Below are 26,558 nucleotides of genomic sequence, written 5' to 3' on the forward strand. Positions count from 1 at the left end.
ACAGTATGTACTTCTCTCCCCTGATTTTGTTTTACTGTTCAAATTTCCTCACAGTTTAGCAGTCTTGTTACTTGAACACTGAAGCAAAAAATATCCCGTTGACCAGATACTAATAAGAGAATTTGAAAATGCAAATGCCGTAGTCTTGTTACCCAGAATGCTGAGGAATTGGGAAGTTCCACTTAGCAAATTTTCTGGTTAATTAAGGGTCTGGGCTGAAGCTCAGGGCTACAACTTTCAGGATGGGAATGTGATTTCAAATATGAAATGAACTATGAAATCAAGCATATTCTAATCATTGCAAACTTATCTGAATCGGTGCAAGTATTCCTTACAAGGGATCAAGGAGTGAAACCAGTTACTAGAGATTTCAGTTGGTCCCTGGTTCAAAGATGCTGCTGTTAAAGAAGGAACTATACTCATTGATGTGAGCATCACAGAGATAATCTTTTACACACTTTCACACTGCCAGATAATGCAGCTTTTTACTGTTTCCTTCCAGACCAATCTGGAAGAAATAAATCCAGTTGGAAATACTGAGAATATTTTTTTCTGTGTCTGTTATTGTGGCCCCCTAAAATATTTTAGGGCCCCACCTCTTTAAGCGAACAATAACCAATTGTTACAGGATGAGGAAATTGGGCAAAGTGAAACTTGATAAAATACTTTTTGAAGCATTTGATTATCCAACCTAAGAAATTATCAGAAATTATCACACTGCAGGAGAAGCAGCGTGGCTCAGAGGAAAGTGCATGGTCCTGGGAGTCAGAGGGTTCTAATCCTCACTCCGCCACTTGTCCGCTGTGTGACTTTGGGCAAGTCACTTCACTTCTCTGTGCCTCAGTTCCCTCATCTGGAAAATGGGGATTAAGACTGTGAGCCCCGTTGTGGGACAACCTGATTACCTTGTATCCCCCCAGCGCTTTGAACAGTGCTTGGCACATAGTAAGCATTTAACAAATGCCATCATTATTATTACCACAATTTGACTGATAGATCGATGGAGAGAAACTTTATATCAAATGAAAATAAAGATCTGGCTAGGCTGCTGACAGAAGGTACACATCTTATTATATGCAAGCAGATAAAAGACAATAGATATCCTATTTCACCCCAAATTTGAAATAAATTAAATTATCTTCCAGAAAACTGAAATTATATTTTATGTGTGTATTCATAAACTTTTAAAGCTGCTTTTTCTCCTAATTTCCCCACTGTTTAGTTTCAGTGGAAGTTGTTGGGAAAGGTCATGAAAAAGATATGATTAGGTAGTAATTGCACTTCCCTCTTTCTGAGCACGAAAGACCTCTTCTCAATGATTCTTAGGCCACTATAATCAACAATTGACAAATGGAAATATTTAGGGAAAATGAAGACCTGATGCCTACCTCTCTTCAGTGTTCAATAGTTGATTTTTCTTTACTATTGTTGCATCAAACAGTAAAGCATTAAGCAAAAAAAAAATCACTGTTTTAATTGGTGCCTCTCCCTGGCCTGGCTTCTATAACTGCACTATTTCTCTAAATTCTACCCCTGCTCCATTCTGTCCTCCTCCTTCCCATTAGTAAGATTCATCTTACTTCTCCACTGGGGACCAACAATTGCCAGGACAGGAAAGTTTAGATTTTCCATGGACAAATGATTCAATTAAGGGCATTTATTGAGTGATAATAAGAATAATAATACTTGTTAAGCACTTACTATGTCCCAAGCACTGTTCTAAGCACTGGAGTAGAAACACATTAATCAGGTTGGACACAGTCCCTGTCCCACACTGGGGTTCACACTCTAAAGCCTCAATTTACAGACTAGATACTTGAGGCCCAGAGAAGTTAAGTGACTTGCCCTAGGTCTCACAGCAGACTTGTGGCAGAGCCAGGATTAGAACCCAGGTCCACCTTTAACTCTCAGGCCCATGCTCTATCCTCTAACCCACTCTGCTTCTGCTTCAAAAGCAGATGAAGCCACAGTATACCTGGGGTTTGGTAACAACTGAAAAGTCTCACATGCTAAGGTCATTCCACAGTGATATAGCTGGCCACATCAGTGTTGTAAGGACTAGTTAGATCCTTCTCCCATGATCTATTGAGTATTGTAGACTATCCGCTGCCTGGGGTCAAATTCAACCTTATTCTACCCAACCGTGTTTAAAAACGCAACAAGGAATCAGATAGCTGGTGTCTGAGCATGACTCAGATCGTCAGAGCAACTCAACTCAATGGTGAGTGAGCAACAACAGTAGCCCATGAATCACTCATACAGGACTTCTTACACACTGATGACTGTGTCCCGGGAGAATTCAGTTGAAAAATCCCGCAGATGAATGGGAACTACTTCGCAGAAGCAGGAAAGCTCTGGGAATGGGCAACGGCTCCAAAGATCAAGATAAGGGCTTGCACATAGTAAGCGCTTAGTAAATGCCATCATTATTATTATCATCACCTTGTAACCTCCCCAGCGCTTAGAATAGTGCTTTGCACATAGTAAGCACTTAATAAATGCCATCATTATTATTATTATTATTATTATAAGGGAGCAGCCTGTACCTGCCAAACCTTACACACGGTGAAGAATCAACCTCCAAAGCTGTCCCTAACTCGGTTACCTTATTGCCTAATGAGTACCAGATAGACGAGATAAAACTCCAGATCAAGAAGTTTAGTGGCTCCTTTGGGAGGTTTGACTGACTGATTCTTAAGTAAGAGAAGCAAAAACAGTGTCAGACACATAAGTAAAAAAAGGCAACAGTGCCAACTTGGAGAACTTTAACAACCCTTGGATAGGAAGCACAGCGGCAGCTTCTCAAATTGATGATTCTGTGAAACTAATTCCAAAGACTGAATTCCACAGCCTGAGCTACAGTGGAGTATTCCTGGTGGAAAATCCTCAGCATCTGTACAACCACCTTCACCTGGATCTGTCATACGATCAGTCAATTATATTTATTGAGTGCTTACTGTGTGCAGAGCACTGAACTAAGCCCTGGGGAGAGTACAATACAACAATAAACAGACACATTCCCTGCCCACAAAGAATTTACAGTCCTGACAAACCTATATCGTGCTAAACTGGGCAACGTCAAAACTTTTAAGTTTGGCAAGAAGTCGTCTCCGTTGTCTGTTTGACAAAAACAAACTATATTCCCCGGTCAAATTTGATGTCAGTAACAAGCAGAACAGATTGAGGAGATAAAAACATAGGAAACCTCCCTTGTTTAGAATTTCATCCAAACAATCCTTGGAGCATCATTCTCGATTACAGGACGAAAGTGCCAGCTGAATTTGGAGGAAGAGCCTCAGATAATACCGATACCACTGAGAAAGAACTTGACACAGAAAGAGGTCTTAAAAGCGATTCAAAATGCGAAAGAGATTATGTTCAAATTGAATACCTCTGTTAAACTCAATCTCCTTGCCCCCTCCTATTCCTACTTTGCTGATTTCCTGCATGCTCATTTTGTCCCTCTCTCGCCAACCTGTTCAGTCTACCTCGACTTCATCCATCTCACCGCTGACTCCCCACCCATGTCTACCTCTGGCCTCGAATTCCCTCCCTCTTCACATCCAACAGACAACCAGTCTCCCCGCCTTTGAAGCCTTGTTAAAATCATGTCTTTTCCAAGAGGCCTTCGCTGTCTAAGCCTTCATTTCCCCTACTATCGCTCCCTTCTGCATCACCGTTGCAACTTGGATTTCTACCCTTAATTTCTACCCTTTATTCACTCTACCCTCAGCTCCCAGCACCTAGGTACATAATTGTGGGCAGCAATGCCGCCTAATGGATAGAGCATGGTCCTGGGAGTCAGAGGACCTGGGTTCTAATCCTCCGTTACTTACCTGCTGTGTGACCTTGGGCAAATCCCTTAACATCTCTGTGCCTCAGTTCCCTTATATGCAAAATGGGAGTTCTCCCTCCTACCTAGACCTGATTATCTTGTATCAACCCCAGTGCTTAGTATGGTGCTTGGGACATAGTAAGCATTAAACAAAGTACAGCAATTATTATTATTATTTATTATTACTATTTTAATATCTGTCTCCCCCATCTGTGGCCTGGGAGCATGTCTATATACCATACTCTCTCTCAAGGTTTCAGTACACTGTTCCGCACACAGTTAAATGATCAGTAAATATGAATGATTAATTGGTAAGAAGATTAATTAATAACTCCAGGTTCACTCCTGCAAATTCCAAAACAAAGTACTCTTGTTTTACTATTTGTTCTTCTCCCTCTCTGCCTCTTCCTGTCAGCCCCAGCTATGAAATAATGTATAGTGAAACAGCAGTTTATCAACCTTTCGTAATACGGGTCCTAAAGATTATTTAATTACCCAGAGTTGCTCGGAAGTACCAGACTAGGGACGTGGAAAACAAAGCAGCTTTTTTCTGAAATGGACTTTAAGAATGAATCCAAAACTGATAGTCTCACGTGGTGAGGAATGAATAATACTCAAAGGCCTCGATTAGTGTTTTGTTCAAATATACACCTTTTAGAATCTTCTTTAGCAGATAAACTTACCCATTTTGCATGTTACATCATCCTGAGAGGATCATTACTCTGAATAAACCCTCTTGGTTTGCAACCTGCCTTGCTATTCAGATTAGTTGCTGAAATAGTACCTAGTAGTGGTTTTATTGAAATTCAATTCAAACGGAGTCAACCAAGGGATCTTTCCTGCTGCAATGTTAGTTGAAGGATTAACAGTCTCTCCTCAGTCTGAAAATCAGTTTAAAATTAGACTGAAAGCTCCTTGTGGGCAGGGAATTTGTGAATCAACTCTGTTACACTGTACTCTCCTAAACACTTAGTACAATGTTCTGCCCACAGTAAGTACTCGATAAATAGGATATTTATAAATATAAATGTTTATAAATATATTCATATAAAATGTAAATATAATAAATATCGACTGATTGCACCAAGGGGCAGTCTTTATATGGACGTATTTTGGAAAGGAGTGTTGCTCACAAGTGCTTAGTACAGTGCTCTGCACACAGTAAGCACTCAACAAATATGATTGATTGAGCTCATCATCACATGGATCTGAACAAAGTATACATTTCTTAAGAAATAAGAACATAAGAAGCGCCATCCCTGGGTTTGTACCACTGATTTTTCCCCAGTGCTTTAGGATAAAGTTCATTATAATGTTTTCCGGAGGTCTGAGGGAAAAAGTGGAAAATGGGAAAAATGAGTTGGGTGTTCTAACACACCTAGTTGGAGACAAGTGATTATATACAAAGAAATAATATTGACTGGTAACCCTAATTCATTAACATAAAACACAAATATACTCACTATATAACTAATATGTAGTTTTTAGGGCTTACTTAGTTATTGTCTGAAGGAATTGAATAGCAATGTATATCCCATCTTCTAGATTAATGTTTTTTGTCTGGAGCTTTGACAGTGAATGCAGTAGATTCCAAATATAGGGCTGGTCATGAAGGTTTTCCAGAACAGAAATGATTTCCTCAGTTTTATTGAGATCCACCTAGTTAAAAAAAAAAGGAGCAATGATAAAAGCTTTTGACCAACTGGGCAAGACCCTCAGTTAAAAATATTACTGAGCACTCACTGAGTGCGGAATACCTGGAAACACTGGAGGAATAACAAAGGAGAAGCAGCATGGTCTAGTGGCTAGAGCATGGGTCTGGGACTCGGAGGACCTGGGTTCTAATTCCGGTTCTGTCACTTGCCTGCTGTGTGACCCTGGGCAAGTCACTTCACTTCTCTGTGCCTCAGTTATCTTACATGGAAAATGGGGATCAAGACTGTGAGCCCCACATGGGACAACATGATAATCCTGTATCCACTCCAGCGCTTAGAACAGTGCTTGGCACATAATAAGCACTTAAATACCATCATCATTATTATTATTATTCTCTGTGCCTCAGTGACCTCGCCTGTAAAATGGAAATTAATACTGTGTGTCCCATGTGGAACATAGATTGTGCTTAGGATTAATTGATTATCTGATTAACTTGCATCCATTCCAGTGCTTAGTACAGTGCTTGGCACATAGTGAGCACTTAACAAAAACATTTTAGAAAATGGGGTGGGTGAAACAGAACAGTCCTAAAGAAGATACTGAACCACAAAAGAAATATGTAAACCTGTACTTAAGTACAGCTAGACAGCGTTGTGGGCAGGGAATGTTACCCCATCTTACCTCCTTCCCTTCCCCACTGCACCTGTATATATGTATATATGTTTGTACATGTTTGTTACTCTATTTATTTATTTATTTATTTTACTTGTACATATCTATTCTATTTATTTTATTTTGTTAGTATGTTTCGTTTTGTTCTCTGTCTCCCCCTTTTAGACTGTGAGCCCACTGTTGGGTAGGGACTGTCTCTATATGTTGCCAACTTGTACTTCCCAAGCGCTTAGTACAGTGCTCTGCACACAGTAAGTGCTCAATAAATACGATTGATGATGATGATGATGATGATGATGAATGTTTCTGTTCATTGTCACACAGCAAGCAGGATTAGAACCCAGGTCCTCTGACCCCCAGGCCAGTGCTCTATCCAGGAGACCTAGCCACTTCTTGGCATTTGCTAGTCGCTGATCAATAACAAAGGAATCGGCTGAAGATAGTTGATCAATATTCCTCAACTAAGTCTCAGGCCAACCCAAGTTGCTCTAGTTTTGGGGGGTCTCCTATTGAAATGTGAACCATTATTAATAAAATAAAAGATACTTACTCATTCCTCATTCCAGCGTTCCAAAATTGAGAAAATACTTACTTGTGAGAAAACAGACCCATGAGAAGAACCTGTAAAATGAACACATTGAAAAGGTGCCATTTTATTAGTTTATTAAGTGATGAATGAGATGAAAATTAATTACTCAGTATACTGCAATTTGGGAAATATACAGCACATTTAGCTTACAGTTGAATGAGAATGATTTATCGGTGACAAAGCAAAACTTCTCCCATAATCTGCAGGAGATCACTGATCATTTAGCTAACAACTAATACCACTAACCGTTTACAAGGCTTTCAGGACACTCTGTGATTTCCCACACTCTGGGGGTCTCGGAAGAAAAAGCAAAGAATGGCGATGATTTCTAGTTTATATTTAGATCACATATAGTGATCAAGAAACAGCAAATAAGGATGAAGCGGGGAACACACCGGCAGCTTTATGTCAGAAAAACCCACTGATTCACTCTTCAAAAGCACTTTTGAAAAATACATCTAAAAAGAAAAGTTTATACAAAGAGAATGGCCTTTTAAGGTCTAATAGGTCTATTATATGGTCATTGAAACTATTACGAGTGTTTCTTTCATATTCTTGGAGATATTATCAAATCAGTCTTTTGAAAGTACTGGTGCATACTGAGAACAGAACGTTATTGATGTGCCGTAATCTTTTCCGGCAATAACACATAATGTCATTTCTACAAGTAATTTTTTTTCACTTTTCCGCAAAACTTCTTCACTTAAGATCCTCCGTGAAAAAGCAATTTGGGCCCCAGACGGTAATTTCAGGTGTGAGCGATTCTGGCGCTCAGGGTCACCAAGGCTTCTGTTTATTAAGGAATCAGAGGGCAATGGATGATATAACTCTAATCGAAGCAAGGAGGAACTGAGGCACCAACTACATCCGCAATGCACGCGGTGGCATTCATGGACTGCCAATCCTTCCCCCACATGTATTTTGCCTCACCCTGCTGCTATTTCTTCAAGGGATGGGCAGATCTGTAGGAAAGAGAGGGAGGGAGGCAGAAATTTCAGCCACAGGGTGAGGGAGAAGAGGGGTGGTGAGGAGTTGCATGGGGAAATGTGCTGAGGATGGGTGTATAGGGATGCGGGTGAGAGTCAGTTAGTTAATCGTATTTATTGAACATTTACTGTGTGGAAAGCATTGTACTAAGCACTTGGGAGAGTACCATAGAGAAGCAGCGTGGCTCAGTGGAAAGAGCCTGGGCTTTGGAGTCAGAGGTCATGGGTTCAAATCCCGGCTCCGTCAATTGTCACCTGTGTGACTTTGGGCAAGTCACTTCACTTCTCTGTGCCTCAGTTACCTCATCTGGAAAACGGGGATTAAGACTGTGAGCCCCCCGTGGGACAACCTGATCACCTTGTAACCTCCCCAGAGCTTAGAACAGTGCTTTGCACATAGTAAGTGCTTAATAAATGCCATTATTATTAATAGAACAATAAACAGACACTTTTCCTATCCACAGTGAGCTTCCAGTTTAGAAGTGGAGACAGACATTACTATAAAAAAATAAGTTACAGATATGTACATAGGCGCTGTGGGGCTGGGAGGGGAGATGAAAAAAGAGAACAAGTTACGGTGATGCAGAAAGCAGTGGGAGAAGAGGAAAGGAGAGCTTTGTCAGGGCAGCCCGCTTGGAAGAGATGTGCCTTCGATAAGACTTTGAAGCGGGGGACAGCAATTGTCAGATGGGAAGAGGGAGGGTGTTACAAGCCAGAGGCAGGACGTGGTCGAGAGGTCAGCGGCAAGATAGACGAGATCAAAGTACAGTGAAAAGATTAGCAGTAGAGAAGTATGAGGGCTGGGTTAGAGTAGGAGAGTGAGAGAGGAGATGTAGCATATGTGTTGGGGTTCAGCAGAGGGAAGGAGGGATGGGGAAAGTCTAAGTGAAGTCCTGGAGTCTCAAGAACTGCAGCGCCCAGTTTCTGGTCCGACGTGACTAAAGTTTCTGGTCCTCGGTTCACAGTGACTGAGTCTGATGTCTCATCCTGAGTGGCCACAGCTTCCAGGCCTGGTCCTCAGAGCCTGTGGCTTCCCGCCCCTGGTCCTGAGGGGCCCCGGGTTCCAGGCCCTTGTCCTGAGTGAGCACAGCTTCCAGGCCTGGTCCTCAGAGCCTGTGGCTTCCAGCCCCTGGTTCTGAGGAACCACAACTTCCAGGCTCTGGTCCTGAGTGACCACAGCTTCCCAGAGTCAGCTCCTGGTTGCGCGGGAGTAGGGGAAGTAGGGTACTCAAAGTAGGGTTTCAAGGTTTCTACTGCAACCAGACTAACGCCTTAAGGTCCCAATAGGGTAGAGAAGCAGAATGGCTTAGAGGAGTCACCACCACATGTCTGCTGTGTGACCTTGGACAAGTCAGTTCACTTCTCTGGGCCTTAGTTACTTCATCTGTAAAATGGGGATTAAGAGTGTGGGACGGGGACTGTGTCCAACCTGATTAACTTGTATGGACCCCAATGTTTGGAACAGCGCTCGGCACATAGTAAGCGCTTAACAAGTACCATTCATTCATTCACTCATTCATTCGTATTTATTGAGCACTTACCATGTGCAGAGCACTGTACTAAGTGCTTGGGAAGTACAAGTCGGCAACATATAGCGACGGTCCCTACCCAACAATGGGCTCACAGTCTAGAAAAGGGGGGGACAGACAACAAAACAAAACATGTAGATAATAATAATTATTATTATTGTAATTAGAAGGGAAAGGGTTTAAAAGATTAAATTCAGCCCACCCAGGACGGACAGGCTAAAGCCGGGCAGAGTGTGGAAGGGAAGACAGGGCTGAGCCAGAATCCCTCAATCCCTCTTCTCAACTATTCCAATTTCCTGGACAGGAGGAGAGGCCGCTACCATTGCTGCTTCCAGTGACTCCTCGCCAGTGTGTTCCCAGAGGACCACAATGCATAACAGTTATTATGAGAAGCAGCATGGTGTAGTGGTTAGAGCACAGGCCTGGGACTCAGAAACACCTGGTTCTAATCCCAACTCGGCGTGACCTTAGGCAAGTCATTTCACTTTCTGGGGCCTCCGTTCTCTCATCTGTAAAATGAGGATTAAGTCTGTGAGCCCCATGTGTCCATTCCTATTTGCTTATATTCACCCTAAGCGCTTACGACAGTGTCTGGCACATAGTGAGCACTTAACAAATACCACAGTTATCATTATTATTATGTGTTATTATTATTCCATACTGGAATGTTTTTAGCAGTACTCCCTGCCCATGGGTCTCTCTATGTCCCTCTGTTTGTCTCTCTAAGTCTCTTTTTTCTGCAGTCATCACTGTTCCTGTCCCCATGTAAGTCCTTGCCGTAAACACAGTATCTGTGAAAGATCATTAAAGATAGTTCCATTCATCAATTTCGCTTCCTTTTGATGTAAAACGAAATAAATAAAATTATTATTAATAACGATGATAATGTTGTTGTTATTGCTAGTGATTTTACAAAGAATATATTGACGGTTTACAGATTTTTAAAAGTGAGGCCCACCTAGGAATATGTGACGAAATCAGTAGCACATCAATAGGATTAAGTTTGACATGCCTGGTTTAAGCAGTGAAATGTATTCAAAAAATGCTGTATTTCATAGGTTGCTGCATGAAATTGTAATATCTGCTGTATATCTCAAAGAGTTTCCTTTATATTGCAGCAATAATGTAGCCATTAGTTTAAAATTAAACAGCTTCTTCCTAGCTGGGAGCATAATTTCATGCATAAACATCCATTATTTGGTAGGGTAGTATGCCATCAATAATACTGTAAAAGCATTTGATTCTGAAGAGCCAACTTCAGCTTACGTGGGTCTCAGTTGCCAAAGGGTAGGGAGAGATGGCTAATCCCTTGTGGAAACAATTGGAATTTAGCTCTTGCCTTCATGAAATCATTCAAATTTCAATCTCAAGAGAAACCCGATTTGCTTGTATCCACCCCAGTGCTTAGTACAGTGCTTGGCACATAGTAAGTGCTTAACAAATGCCACAATTATTACTATTATTACTTTGTATCTACCCCAGAACTTGGGACAGGGCCCCACACGGAGTAAGCATTTAACAAGCATCCTTAAAGAAAATTGCATCCATTCTAAAAATAGCACTTAACAGGGAAAACACATTTTATTAAATAGAAGCACGGAGGCTTGAATAGTTCCATGCAGATTCTACATTTAATTTTAGGTTAACACTTAGAATTCTATCTGAAATGATGATTCTCCTCATGGGGGAAGTTTTTTGTACCGGGATATTTTCTTTGGATCTGGATCAGAACATCAACCACTTATTAATGGTTATTTCAGTAAATTAGTCACGAGCATCGATTGAAGGTGGTATTTTAGGGCCCTGTGCAGACCAGATGGGAATGTAAGAGAGGAATGCACACTACCTAACCTAGGCAGAACCCAGATTGAGAAGCAGTGTGGCTTAATCGAAAGAGCCCGGTCCTGGGAGTCCGATGACCTGGGTTCGAATTCTAACACTGCCGTTTGCCTGCTCTGTAACCCTTGGATTAGTCACTTATAACTTCTCTGTGCCTCAGTTCCCTCATCTGCAAAATGTGGATTCAATATGGGTCTTCCCAGCTACTTAGGTCGTGAGCCCCATCTGGAACAGGACTGTGCTAAACCTTAATTCTACCCTATCACTAAGAAAGATACTTGACACACAGTAACTGTTTAACAAATATTATTATTATTATTAGTGGCTATTGTTTAGGCCATGGTCCACCCAGCCCAAAAGCAAAGCCAGGCGATGTAGAACTCTGCTGTCTAGCTCAGCAATCCATTAAAGCAATGAGCACAAATGCCTGATTAACTTGCATTAATCAGTGCTTAATACAGTACTTCATATATAGTAAGCGCTTAAATAATAATGACAATAATTATTATGGTCTGTGTTAAGCGCTTACTATGTGCCAAGCACTATTCTAAGCACTGGAGTAGAAACAAGTCATTCAGGTTGAACACAGTCCCTGTCCTACATGAGGCTCACACTCTTAATTCACATTTTACAGCTGAGGTAACCGAGGCACAGAGAAGGTAAGTGACTTGCCCAAGATCACACAGCAGACATATGGCAGAGCCAGGATTGGAACTCAGGTCCTTCTGACTCCCAGGCCATTCTCTAGTCATTAAGCCGCACTGCTCCTTGTGCCATAGCTATAATAATAATAATAACAATAATAATAATAATAATAATAATAACAATAATAATAATAATAATAATAGCACTTATTAAGCGCTTACTATGTGCAAAGCACTGTTCTAAGTGCTGGAGAGGTTACAAGGTGATCGGGTTGTCCCACGGGGGGCTCACAGTCTTAATCCCCATTTTACAGATGAGGGAATTGAGGCAGAGAGAAGTGAAGTGACTTGCTCAAAGTCACACATCTCACAATTGGCAGAGCCGGGATTTGAACCCATGACCTCTGATTCCAAAGCCCGGGCTCTTTCCACTGAGCCACACTGCTTCTCTATGCCATAGATAGGTGAGCAATGTATTTTACAGTTCACGCCAGTGAATGTCTCCATGGGATTTCAAACTATCCTTTCTGATATGCATAAGGCAGTTGAGCCATGGATTATTTAACACTTACTATGTGCCAAGCACTGTACTAAGCACTTGGGAGAGTACAATACAACCATTCCCAGTCATATTCCCAGCCCACAATGAGCTTACAGTCTAGGGGAGCACAGGCATTAATATAAATAAATAAATTACAGATATGTATATAAGTGCTGTGTGGTTGGGAGGGGAATGTATGTACGGAGCAAGGCAGGGTGACGCAGAAGGGAGTGGGAGAAGAGGAAAGGAGGGTTTAGTCAGGGAAGACCTCTTGGAGGAGGTGGGCCTTCAACAAGGTTTATGTTCTGCATATCGGAGAGTTGGACCAGACCTCACTGCACAGAAAAAATTGCTTACTGGACCACTTTGACTCTTCCATCCAAAGCCTTCGCAAAGTCAGAGCTTTTTCCATCGTTGCCGAAACCCCCTGAGTAAGGTCTTGCATCTCGTTCAGAAAAGCGAGGTCACCCGTCATCATGCTGGGGACTTGAACGGGTTGGTTTCTGGAAGTCCTTTTAACAGAGAAAAGAAAATGGTAATAATTCATTCAATCTTATTTATTGAGCACTTACTGTGGGCAGAGCACTGTACTAAGCGCTTGGAAAGTACAGTTCAGCAACAAATAACAGATAAGATGCTGTTTTAGGCATATTAAGTTTGAGGTTACTGGAGGACACCCAGATTGAAATGTTTTGAAGGCAGGAGGAGAGAGAGATCAGGGCTGGAGATAAAGATTTGAGTATCATCCACATAGAAGTGGTAGTTGAAGCCATTGACACTCCCTGGAAAGCCCAACTTTCTCTCTTGGCTACAAGGATCTCAGAAAGCCATGAAACATGAACACTCATCTAAGATGTACATGGGAATTTCCTGGGAAACCATAGAATTATCAGATTGGGGAAATGGGGGAAATTCAAGATGCCTTTTTTCCATAATAATTAAATGGGTTTTGAGTTCCTGCTCTTTCATTTCAAAGTCCTTGAATTTAATTTTAGGAGGGATTATAACCGAGCATGAATCTGAGAATCATTTTAAATATCCAAAGAGGCATGTGCTTGTTGAATGTTTTTTTCAGTGCAACCTGTTCAAAAGTAAATACCCAAAACCGGGAAAAGCACATTATTTTAAGAGGATTTGGGCCGCACACAAATTCCCTCTTTCCACAGACCAATTCTGATAGAATTTCTTCAATCTTGGCCCAACTCCTGAAACCTAAGTCTTGTTTCTGCAAAGAGGGAGTTTAGAAGAGCAGGAAAGACAAGGGAAAAAGAGAGACAAGGAAGGCTACAAGAAGTTGCAGGGAATGGATAAGAGTAAGAGGCCATAACAAAAAAAGAACCACTTTTGTCTGCAAGCTAATTATAATGAGAGCAACTATACCAGCCTTATTTAACAATCACATCTCCTCCAAGAGGCCTTCCCCAACTAAGTTCTCATTTCCCCTACTCTCCTACCCTTCTGTGTTACCTTTGCACTTGCCTCCACATCATCTAAGCACTTGATATTCACCCTACCCTCAGCCACACAGCACTTATGATCATATCCTTAGCGCTTAGTACAGTGCAAGCGTCAGTACGGAGTGCTCTGCACACAGTAAGCGCTCAATAAATATGATTGAATGAATATCCGTACTATATTTTAAAGTCTGTCTTCCCTTCTAGACTGTAAGTTCTTTGTGGGCAGGGATCATGTCTACCTACTCTGTTGGACTGTACTCTCCCAAGTGCTTAATGCACTGTTTTGCACACAGTAAGTGCTCAGTAAATACGAATGAATGAAGACAGTGCTCTGCAAACGGTATGCACTTGAATAAATACGGTCGATGACTAATAGATTGCTAAAAGTAGCAGGAAGAGGCAGGTCTGAGATGGCTTACCTAGGGAGTATCAGGAGAGAAGAGATGTCGGGTCAGTTTCGAAAGGAATCAAGAATGAACCATCAACTGGAAACATGTTTCACTTGAAATTTTACATTGTAAAGTATCTTCAAGGCAGTGTTTACCTGTGTGCATTGAATACTACTGTACGGTCCTCCCTTGATGACAGATTCACACAGGGCAAGGGACTGTGCGTTATGCACGAGTGGAAAAGTTCCATAAAATTTGCGGTACAGAGCTACTCAGTTTTAATTAGTGAGTATAGTGGAAATATGATTCAAACTTGTCCAATCAAATTAGAGTTTTGTCACCTAATGTAAGCTTTTCAGAGTGTCTACCATACTGTGGAAATGCAACAACAATTTTGTTGAAGAGAAACTTCATGAAGATTTAACGTAATGGCTTTTGTATCCACTGATGGGACAGGGTTTCCATAGTATGTGAATTTTTAAATTGTGGTTTTTGATTTATAGGAAGACTTAATTGGATAAGAACCAAATTATAGTTCAAAGCCAGCAGATTCATCTGGCCAAGGCATCACTCTGGTAACACTCACCTCCCCCAAAACCTACAACAGCCCTGGTTATTGTTCACTCCAAATACCCTCTTGTTCATGTGCTTTGAAGCTCACACCAATTACCATCTTCAAATCTGGTTTTCGTTTATTCATTCATTCATGTTTATTGAGCGCTTACTGCATACACAGCACTGTACTAAATTTCGGTGGAGAGGAAGGGATGGACTCAATAGGCTGTTGGTCTAATGCAGAATAAAATGGCTAAGGTCTTTTCCTCTTTCCTCCATATTTGCCTGTCTCCCTTAGTGCATTCAGTGCAATTCTCCAAACCCTGCAGCTGATTAATAAATGTTGTTGTTGCTTCTGATTTTTCCCGTTTCTTTCCACCCCCAGTGCTGTGTTTCCCTTAGTGGCAAAACCAAGATCTCTCTCTCTCTCTCTCTTTCTATCACCCTCATCCCCTCCCACCCTCCTGCCACACACAGAGCCCATATAAACCCTAATTCTTCAAAAATCCTGGCAGAAGTACCAGGCTTTCCCTGCTCTGGCACAACGTTCGCGTGGGGGAAACTGTCCTGTTGTGGTTGCAACCACCCAGTTGAGGCTCCATCCCTTCTCTTCCCTTATACGTGAGAAGAATTGAGGAGGGGTCCCAGCCATTGGGATCTCAGCCAGGCAAAAGGAGGAGGTAAATGTGAATGTTATGTTGTCTTATTGTAATAATAATAATAATGGCATTTATTAAGTGCTTACTATGTGCAAAGCACTGTTCTAAGCACTGGGGAGGTTACAAGGTGATCATGTTGTCCCACAGGGGGCTCACAGTCTTAATCTCCATTTTACAGATGAGGGAACTGAGGCACAGAGAAGTGAAGTGAATTGCCCAAAGTCACACAGCTGACAAGTGGCGGAGCCGGGATTTGAACCCCTGACCTCTGAATCCAAAGCCCGTGCTCTTTCTACTGAGCCATGCTGCTTCCCCGTAGCTGCCATTCAGACTGGAAGATGGTGCTAGTAATGATGGGATCCTATCCAAGCATATGTGCTACCGAAACGTTGACTCTAATGAAGAGGAAACGGTGTAGCCTGGTGGAGAGAACATTCACTATTCTATTAATTTTATATTTACTATTTTATTGATTTTATTTTGTTAATATGCTTTGTTTTGTTGCATGTCTCCCCTTTCTAATCAATCAGTCAATCAACTGAACTCTCCCAAGCACTCAGTATAGTGCTCTGCACACAGTAAGCGCTCAATAAATACGACTGACTGATTGATTCACTGACTAGGGCCCCTTTGCTCCTGGGGAATGAAAGCTTGCTAGTGCATTGAGGAGAATTCAGCCAGTGGAGCAACCTTGTCTTGTCTTATGCTGTTGAGTCGTCTCCAACCGTTAGCAACGCCGTGGACACATCTCCCCCAGAACGCCCCACCTCCATCTGCCATTGTTCTAGTAGTGGATCCATAGAGTTCTCTAGTAAAAAATCCAGAAGTGGTTCACCATTGCCTCCTTCCACACAGTAAAACTGAGTCTTCGCCCTCGACTCTTTCCCATGTCGCTGCTGCCCAGCACGGGAGAGTCTTGGCTTGTAGCAGATTGCCTACCACTCACTAGCCACTGGCGAAGCCAAGAATGGAATGGGTGGGCCTCTGCTTGACTCTCCCTCCCGTAGTAAAGACTGATAGAGTGCTGGAAACTCTGCAGGTGCAACCCTGAGAGGGCTAGTAGAGCGATCGCCTGGCGGGAATTTGAGATCTACCCCCTGGCATCTACCCCCTGGCACCACCTGTTTAGTTTGAAGAAGGAATGCGGCTTAGACTGTGAGCCCGCTGTTGGGTAGGGACCGTCTCTAGATGTTGCCAGCTTGGACTTCCCAAGCGCTTAGTCCAGTGCTCTGCACACAGTAAGCGCTCAATAAATACGACTGATTGATTGCCTCGCATCTCTTTCATTCATTCCATCGTCTCTATTAATAATAATAATAATACTAATGATGGCATTTGTTAAGCCCCCCTCTCAATCCCCCCATCTTACCTCCTTCCCTTCCCCACAGCACCTGTATATATGTTTGTACATAGTTATTACTCTATTTATTTATTTTACTTGTACGTATCTATTCTATTTTATTTTGTTACTATGTTTGGTTTTGTTCTCTGTCTCCCCCTTCTAGACTGTGAGCCCGCTGTTGGGTAGGGACCGTCTCTACATGTTGCCAACTTGTACTTCCCAAGCGCTTAGTCCAGTGCTCTGCACACAGTAAGCGCTCAATAAATACGACTGATTGATTGCCTCGCATCTCTTTCATTCATTCCATCGTCTCTATTAATAATAATAATACTAATGATGGCATTTGTTAAGCCCCCCTCTCCATCCCCCCCATCTTACCTCCTTCCCTTCCCCTCAGCACATGGATATATGTTTGTACATATTTATTACTCTATTTTACTTGTACATATCTATTCTACTGATTTTATTTTGTTAGTATGTTTGGTTTTGTTCTGTCTCCCCCTTTCAGACTGTGAGCCCACTGTTGGGTAGGGACTGTCTCTATATGTTGCCAACTTGGACTTCCCAAGCGCTTAGTACAGTGCTCTGCATACAGTAAGCGCTCAATAAATATGATTGATTGATTGATTGCCTCGCATCTCTTTCATTCATTCCATCGTCTCTATTAATAATAATAATAATAATAATAATACTAATGATGGCATTTGTTAAGCCCCCCTCTCCATCCCTCTGCTTCCCTTCCCCACAGAACCTGTATATATGTTTGTACATATTTATTACTCTATTTATTTTATTTGTACATTATTCTATTTATTTTATTTTGTTACTATGTTTGGTTTTGTTCTCTGTCTCCCCCTTTTAGACTGTGAGCCCACTGTTGGGTAGGGACTGTCTCTAGATGTTGTCACCTTGTACTTCCCAAGCGCTTAGTACAGTGCTCTGCACACAGTAAGAGCTCAATAAATACGATTGACTGATTGGGAGTCAGAGGACATGGGTTCTAATCCTGCTCTGCCACTTGGGCAATCCACTTAACTTCTCTGTGCCTCAGTTACTTCATCTGCAAAACGCGGATTAAAGCTGTGAGCCCCTCGTGGGACAACCGGATTACCTTGCATCTACCCCAGCGTTTAGAACAGTGCTCGGCCCATAGTAAGCGCTTAACAAATACCATATTCGTCATTATCATTATTATTATTTGATGACAGTGATAATGACAATTGTATCTGTTAAGCACTTACTATGTGCCAAGCATTATTCTAAGAGTTGGGGTAGATACAAGTCAATTGTGTCAGTCACAGTCCCGGTCCCACATGGGACTCACAGTCTAAGTAGGTGGAAGAGCAGACAATGAACCCTTGTTTTACAAATGAGGAAAATGAGGCACAGAGAACTTAAATGATTGCCCAACGTCACACAGTAGGCAAGGGGCAGAACTGAGATTAGAACTCAGGTCCTCTGACTCTCAGCACTTTCCACTGGGCCACGTTACTTCTCATGAGAGGCCGGAGGCATGTGAAGCTGTTGAGGCTGGCAGGTAGTGCCAAGTTAGTGCTTCCAGCAGAGCCCGATGTCCAGGTGGATTACCTTCGTGTCGCTCCCCTCTCCACCCCCCTGACCTGAATCTCTTTTCTGCGTCTTCCAGAAGTTAAGTGACTTGCCCAAGGTCACCCAGCAGGCAGTGGAGAAGCTGGGATTAGTTCCATGTTCTTTCCACTAAGCCTCACTGCTTCCCAATTGCAATAAAGTGATCACTGATCATAAATTAAATCAAAGGTGGATCATTCTCAGATCTGTGCTGGTAAGAAAAATGTCAATAACATCGTAATGGCAAAACCCCCAAATAGATTTCCACCAGTCATATTTAACACTTTGAGGAAATGGTAAATAAATGGTAAATAAAAATGAAAACAGCTATTCTCTATATTTGAGCATTCAGAAGCTTTGCCGGAATTTTAGAGTTTGAAACCAAAGGCCCCAGATACCTAAAGCAAGACCAGAAACAAAAATTCTTTACCATTTATGGATTTATATTAATGTCTCCTCTAAACTGTAAACTCCTTGTGGACAGGGAATGGGTCTACCAACTCTGTTATAGTCTACTCTCCCAAGTGCTTAGTACAGTGCTCTGCACACCATTAGCACTCTATATAAATGATTGATTGATTGAAGACCATTTCAGAGTCCCTATGATCCATTCACTTTGATATCTTTCATCATTTGTTTTCCAAAAGCCACTGAGCTATTTCCTGTTGGTGACCAATTTCTATTCCCTCTTTTTATTTTAGTCGTGTCTCTGGAGAGAGGTAGCCCCAGAGCCATAAACCCATAAATTGCGCCAAATCCAACAGTGGCATAAAAATCCTTATTAACGTTATCTCTAGTGGTCATGCAAATCAGCAGCTAACTCCACGGCATAGATTTTAATACTTAAGAAAGAGGTAGGAAATGAGAATGAGAGACAGAGGAAGTCATCAATATTTATGGAATGTATGTGCGTCACTCTATTGGGATCTAGGCAGGAATAAGACAGTCTCTGCCCTTGAGGAATGTACAACCAACTAGAAGAGACTGACAAAAACACAAATAAAATAAACCACTACTTCCGATAGCGGGGAAGCAGCGTGGCTCAGTGGAAAGAGCCCGGGCTTTGGAGTCAGAGGTCATGGGTTCAAATCCCAGCTCCACCAATTTCCAGCTGCGTGACTTTGGGCAAGTCACTTAACTTCTCTGTGCCTCAGTTCCCTCATCTGGAAAATGGGGATGACTACTGCGTGGGACAACCTGATCACCTTGTAACCTCCCCAGCGCTTAGAACAGTGTTTTGCACATAGTAAGCATTTAATAAATGGTATCATTATTAAATACACATCAACATCCGTTGTGTAGAAATACCCCCAGGTGATAAGAGGTCACTGGTGAAACCAAGCCAGAAGGGATTAGTGCGGTTCATAGAGAGAAAAACCCATGGCTAAAGAGAATGGACTTTGAAAACAGGAGTCAAAATTTTAAAGTCAAAAAGAGAGAAAGAGGAAATAGAGAAAGGGGATAGTGTAAGAATATAAAAGGGGAAGGTACAGAGAGAACTTATACTTCATAATTTCAACTGTCTCTTTGAAGGAGATTCTTGACAGTGAAAAAGGTAAACGTGTAAGTGATAATAACTGTGGTACTTGTTTAACACTTACTTTGTGTTAAAGGCTTAGGATTGATACACAATAACCAGATCAGACACAGTCCCTGTCCTACATAGGGTTCACAGTCTGTGTAACAGGGACAAGAGGTATTGAATCTCCTTTTTACAGATGAGGAAACTCAGGCAGAGAGAAGTTAAGTGACTTACCCAAGGTCACACAGCAGTCAAGCGGCAGAGCTAGTATTAGAACCCGGGTCCTCTAACTCCCAGACCTGAGCTCTTTCCAATAGGCCACACTGCTTTTCTACTCACTTTCACTCACTTTCAAGTTATGAGCTGATGTTGGCAACATAATTGAAATTATTCCTTATATATACAGTCAGTTCCCGATAGAATGCATGTTTTTTGGGTTTTGTTTTTACTACTCATTGTGGATACAAAGTTATGACACCTGCCCAGATAGAATGTAACAGCGTGGCTCAGTGGAAAGAGCACGGGCTTTGGAGTCGGCGGTCATGGGTTCAAATCCCGACTCTGCCACATGTCTGCTGGGTGACCTTGGGCAAGTCACTTAACTTCCCCGAGCCTCAGTTACCTCATCTGTAAAATGGGGATGAAGACTGAGCCCCACGTGGGACAATTTGACCACCATGTATCCCCCCCAGCGCTTAGAACAGTGCTCTGCACATAGTAAGCGCTTAACAAATGCCATCAAAAAAAAAAAATAGTTGCGCTTATGAGCATGGTGGCAGACACAGGGTGGGTACTAAATCATAAGCTTTTATTAAATGTGGGGTATTTCAAGAATACAACCCCCATGTTATGAAAGAACTGACTACAGTCTCTCTTTTTCTATACTATGCATCACTGGAAATGAGAACAAATCTGCCTGAATAAAAATCAGAACTACTCACCTCACCCTGGTACTTACTGTGTGCAGACCACTGTACTATTATCAATCATTCAAAGGTATTTATTGAGCACTTACAGTGTGCAGAGCACTGTACTAAGCTCTTGGGAAAGTTCATTGCAATAGAGTGGGTAGACACTTTTCCCTGACCACAAGGAGCTGACATCGAATGAGAGAGAGGAGAAGAGCATAATGACAAGGTCTGTGAGTCGAGGAAGATAGCGGTGTTGTCTACAGTGATGGGAAAGACAGGAGAAGGACAGGGTTTGGGTGGAAAGATGAGGAGTTCTGTTTTGAACACGTTCAATTTGAGGCGATGTTCTAAAGGTAAGAAGACATACGAGATGGCAGAGAAGGAGAGAGGTCAGGGCTGGAGAGGTACATTTGGAAATCTTCTGCATAGAGGTGATAGTTGGAGCCATGGGAGTCAAGGAGTCCTCCAAGGAAGTGGGTGTAGATGGAGAATTGAAGGGGACACAGACTTAGCCTTGAGGGGCCCCCCAGGGTTAAATGGTGGGAGGCAGAGGAGAAGTCTGTGAAAGAGACTGAGGAGGAACAACCTATGAGACAGAAAGAGAACCAGGAGAAGACAGTGTTGGTGAAACCAAGGTTAGATAGTCTTCCAAGGGGATGGGATGGTCCATGATGTCAAAGGTATCTGAGCGGTTGAAGAGGATTGCAATGGAGTAGAAGCCATTGGATTTGACAAAAGACATCATTGGTGACCCTAGGGAGGTAGTGTCTGTGAAATGAAAGGGGTGGAAGCCAGTTTAGTTGTGGATAAGAAGAGATTGAAGGAGGGGATGTGGAGGCAGCATATGTGGAAAACCGAGCAAATTTCCCTCACTCAACCAAAGATTCTTTCTATGCATACACACCCACAGATCACTCCGCACACCACCCCACACACCACCCCACACGCACAAACTACATAGAGAAGCAGGGTGGCTCAGTGGAAAGAGCATGGGCTTGGAGTCAGAGGTCATGGGTTCAAATCCTGGCTCTGCCGATTGTCAACTGTGTGACTTCGGGCAAGTCACTTAACCTCTCTGTGCCTCAGTTACCTCATCTGTAAAATGGGGATGAAGACTGTGAGCCCCATGTGGGACGACTTGATCACCTTGTAACCTCCCCAGCACTTAGAACAGTGCTTTGCACATAGTAAGTGCTTAATAAATGCCATTATTATTATTATTATTATTCAGTTATTCGGCCGGCACCACTAATCTGTTTGGGCTACCAAGCTTTTCATTAGAATGCAGTGAAAACGCTACAACAAAACCAGTCAAGTAAGAGCTGATCTTTACAATACTGAGGATCAGGTGAATCTCTACTTGAATGGAATTTTCCTTTCAAATCCCAACTTGACCCATGTTTTGTTTAAAATGCCAAATAAATGAACTTGGATGGAGTTTCAGGTGCAACCTAAGAGAAAATTACAGGTCTCAGTGGTTTTGAATTGAAGAGAGCAGAACCTAGGACTTTGTAAATGAGCTTTTATGGTGAGCTTTGGAGCTCAGTTCATTCTGTGAGTAGTGAACCCATATAAAGTGGAAGAAAAACAAAAACTTACAAAACGTACAAGAGTGCACATCTAAAGTGTGTCAAGTAATGGTAAGCCCAGAAGCCATTCTTCAACAGACTGGGGGGGCTTGTTAATTTCGCTGAGCTAGAGCAGAGAGTTCGCTCGCCCAATTTCAGGGGTGGAATTTAAGGAATCAAAATAAATAAAAGCAGATCAAAGTCAGAACCTTCCTTCTCCATCAGGCATCCAGTCAACTGACAGTTTCTATTTAGCACCGCTTTGGGCAAGGCACTTTTCTAGCTGCTTGAGAAAAAACAAATAAAAGTGAAGAATGTGATCCCTGCCCTTGGGAAATTTACAACTTAATGGGAGACACAGATCCAGAATAAATTTCTAATAGGAGGAAAAAGAGAAGGGAAATATGGATAGGTAACAAAATAAGTGCTGAAGTAGTGAAGTATAGAAATTGGCCTGTAGAAAAGTGATCGCGTAAGTGCTAAGGAGGTAGATGGGAAGACAGAACTTGGGAAAAAGTCAAACGAATCCTGAAGGAGGTGGGATTTCAGAAGGGCTTTGAAGATGGGGAGAGCTGTGATCTGGTGGATTTGAAAGGGGTCACAATCCCTGGCTGGGGGTGGAGAATAGGGTTATTATTATTACTTATCATAATAAGTAATAAGTAACGGTAGTATTTGTAAAATGCTTTACTATGTGCCAGACACTGTACTAAGCGCTGGGATCAATATAAGCAATCGTGTTGGGCACAGCCCTGTCCCAGATGGGGCTCAAGTCTAAATCCCAATTCGACAGATGAGGTAAATGAGGCACAGAAAAGTGAGGCGACTTGCCCAAGGTCACACAGAACACAAGTGGCGGGGCCGGGATTAGAACCCAGGTCCTTCTGACCCCAGGCCCCTGTTCTATCCACTAGGCCAAGAGAGAGGAAGGGTCAAGAGTGAGATCCTGTACCCATTGTATTAGTGAGAAATTTCCTTGCCCTGCCTTTGTACATTACATTTGTGCCTAGCCCTATTAGTTTATGGTTGGGCAGTTTTTGGTCTGAAATCTTCATCATTCTTCCTCAGGAGGAAGGATGTGAACAAGGGGTCAGAGGTAGGCACAGTGGGAATATAAACTTGGAATCAATGGAGAAGAGGTCCAACTTACTGCTGGCATTTCTGAAACATTTTTAAAGTTATCCAACAATCAATCGATGATATTTATTGAGAGCTAACTCAGAAAAGAGCATGTGTTAATTAAGCGCTTGGGGTAATACAATAGAAGCAGTGTGGTCTAGTGGATAGAGCACAGGCTTGGGAGTCAGAACGACTCGGGGTGAGTCGATCATCGGAGCAGACTGCCCCATCCTGAATCCGCTGGGGGCTCAGCGGCCCACCGCCCCTTCTCACTGATCCCAGCTTCACCACTTCCCTGTTACGTGACCCTGAGCAAGTCCCTTATCTCCTCTGTGCCTCAGTTACTTCTTCTGTAAAACGGGGATCAAGACTGGTAGCCCCTTGTGCGACATGATCTGTGTCCGACCTAATTAGCTTATATCCATCTCAGCACTTAGTACAGTGCCTGGCACATAGTAAGCGTTTAACAAATGCCATAGAAAATAGAGCTGGCAGACACGGAGCTCATGGTTTAAGGCAACAAGGATATCAGCCCGTTAATTCCACCTCTCCATTCCCCAAACCAACTTTTAAAATGCATTTCTCACCGAAAGTGGCTGTTTTGTGGACCGGCGTAACTGCTGTTCTTGCATCTTGAGCCAGTATTACAAAGAAGGCTTTGAGCAAAGAGAAAAAGACCTTGGCTTGGCAAATCACGAGGTTGCAAATAACCTAAGTACAAACACAAAACAGGTGTAAACAGTAATGAAACCAAAGGCATGAAGAGTACGCGATGGAACTGTGTTTAAAAGGAAAGATATTCCATTTACTTCTCATTATGTTCCCTCTGCCCCAGCGCTTGGCACAATGATTGACTCATCCCCTGACTCCCACACTCATGTTCTTTTTTTTATGGTGTTTGTTTAGTGCTATGTGCCAGGCACTGTTCTAAGCACTGGGATAGATTCTAGACTGTGAGCCCATTGTAGGGATTGTCTCTGTTGCTGAATTGTACTTTCCAAGAGCTTAGTACAGTGCTCTGCACACAGTAAGCGCTCAATAAATATGATTGAAAGAATGAATACAAGGTGATCATGTTGAACACCATCTATGTCCCACATGGGGCTCGAAGTCTTAACACCAATTTGACAGTTGAGGTAACTGAGGCCCGGAGAAGTGAAGCGACTTGTCCCAGGTCACCCAGCAGACATCCACGGCCAACTGAGTCAAGATGTCAGTGTAAAGAATTGAAGTTGGGGCCGGGGGGGGATGCTACAAGGAAAACATAAAATGGCAGCTCTGTCCCTTTGTGGGGAACCCAAATCCCGTAATTCCTTTTTGAAAGGAGAAGGGTCTTAACCCTCATGGTAAATTTCCAAAGGGGTCGATTAAGACGGTCATCACTTCCTGCCAAAACGTCTCCGAGTGTTGTTATCTCTGACTTGTCAGATATTGACTTTGAGGCCCAAACTAAGGGGCTTAACTTACGTCAGCTAAGGAGCCACTCATCCACATCTCTGGGGATCTGATAGCCTCAGAAACTCTTTCGTGGCTTATAAAATGGAATATATTATTTTTAAATCGATCAATCAATGCTATGCATTGAATGCTTACTGTGTGCAGAGCACTGAACTAAGCTCTTGGGAGAATACAGTACAACGGAATTGTTGGATACCGTCCCTGCCGTCAAAGAGCTTACGGCGTCTAGAGGGAAGGCAAGGCATTAAAATGAATAAATAAGTTATGAATATGTACATTGTTTCTCTTGCCTTCCTCAGGCTCGGAGGTGAGCAGAGGGGTGAGCTCTGGGCTGCCTCCACCCTGGAGCCAACACTGGTCCATGTCCCCCACCTTCCCGCCGTCATCACGCTCCCCTCCCTCCCCAAGCGATGCCACGGACCCCCGCCCATGGTGCCTCTGCCTCAGTGGGGCAACCCTGCATGGTGGAGTGGATAGAGCCCAGGCCTTGGAGTCAGAAGGTCACAGATTCTAATCCAGGTGCTTAATTGGGAAAGGCTTGTTTGAGATGTAACTTTATATTTTATATTTATTTATATTTAATAATTTTAATAAGGCTTTGAAGGTGAGGAGAGTGGTGGTCTGTCATTTATGAAGGGGAGGGAGTTTGAGTTCTTATTATTGTTTTAATAATTCATAGAACAGACTTAAATGTAAAGCTTACAATTCTCTCTGTATCTTGGCGGTTCCTCGAAACGGATTACAGTCAGAATGAGAAATAGCATGCATGGCCAGAGAAATTCAGATACTGAAAGGACCTGAAAAAACAAAAACAAAATAAGATTAGGGTCAGAATCAGACAAAAAAGAACTTGAATGGTCAACAAGTAACCCTCCTCCTCTTCCTCCTTCTTCTTTTTCTCATCTTTTTTTCTCATCTCATCTCAGAGAAGCAGTGTGGCTCAATGGAAAGAGCGCGGGCTTGGGAGTCACAGGTCATGGGTTCGAATCCTGCCTCCCCCACATGTCTGCTGCGTGACCTTGGGCAAGTCACCACTTCTCTGTGCCTCAGTTCCCTCATCTGTAAAATGGGGATTAAGACTGTGAGCCCCACATGGGACAACCACATCTCCTTGTATTGCCCCCAGCACTCAGAACAGTGCTCTGCACATAGTAAGCGCTTACCAAATACCAACATTATTATTATTATTATCTTACTATGTGCCAAGCACTGTTTTAACCACTGGGTTAGATACAACTTAATCAGGTTGGACACAGTCCCAGTTCCACGCAGGGATCACGCTCTTAAACCCCATTTTACAAATGAGGTGACTGAGGCCCAGAGAAGTTATATGATTCATCCAAGGTCACACAGCAGGCACATAGCAGAGCTGGAATTGAAACTCAGGTCCTTCTGATTCTCAGGCTCTATCCACTAAGACACGCTGCTTCCCAAACCAACCCTCTCACTACACCTCACCTTTGGACAGGACTCCAAGCGACTCCTGGTCATCATCATCATCATCAATCATATTTATTGAGCGCTTACTCCCTGTCAGTGGCAAGGACACCCACTTGGTGACTAGAGCTGAGTTTAAAGTCTGAGTCCCCCCCAAGACCCTTGTCTCCTAGCAGGATGCTTCTCTCCTCCAACAAACCTAGAAACCTTGCGGCTGGAGATCCAGAAAAGACCTCTGTCCCGCCCTTGGGCTCCTATTTCTC

General features: G+C 42.7%; 1 protein-coding gene across 1 annotated transcript in view; it reads right to left on the reverse strand.

Annotated features, from left to right (window-relative positions):
• The window catches only part of ABCA13 (ATP binding cassette subfamily A member 13), a 249,825-nt gene extending 223,476 nt beyond the window's left edge, over positions 1-26,349 (reverse strand). Inside the window, exons 1-8 of the mRNA XM_038760086.1 lie at positions 26,317-26,349; positions 25,562-25,655; positions 23,988-24,111; positions 12,649-12,803; positions 8,763-9,009; positions 7,343-7,541; positions 7,148-7,210; positions 5,331-5,494 (exon numbers count right to left, since the gene is read on the reverse strand). Of these exons, the coding sequence (XP_038616014.1) occupies positions 5,331-5,494; positions 7,148-7,210; positions 7,343-7,541; positions 8,763-9,009; positions 12,649-12,803; positions 23,988-24,111; positions 25,562-25,655; positions 26,317-26,349 (1,079 nt within the window). The remainder of the gene's footprint in view (positions 1-5,330; positions 5,495-7,147; positions 7,211-7,342; positions 7,542-8,762; positions 9,010-12,648; positions 12,804-23,987; positions 24,112-25,561; positions 25,656-26,316) is intronic.
• Between the last annotated feature and the right edge of the window lie 209 nt (positions 26,350-26,558).

The sequence above is a fragment of the Tachyglossus aculeatus genome, chromosome 18 (genome assembly GCF_015852505.1).
Source record: "Tachyglossus aculeatus isolate mTacAcu1 chromosome 18, mTacAcu1.pri, whole genome shotgun sequence".
In the NCBI taxonomy this organism is placed as follows: Eukaryota; Metazoa; Chordata; class Mammalia; order Monotremata; family Tachyglossidae; genus Tachyglossus; species Tachyglossus aculeatus.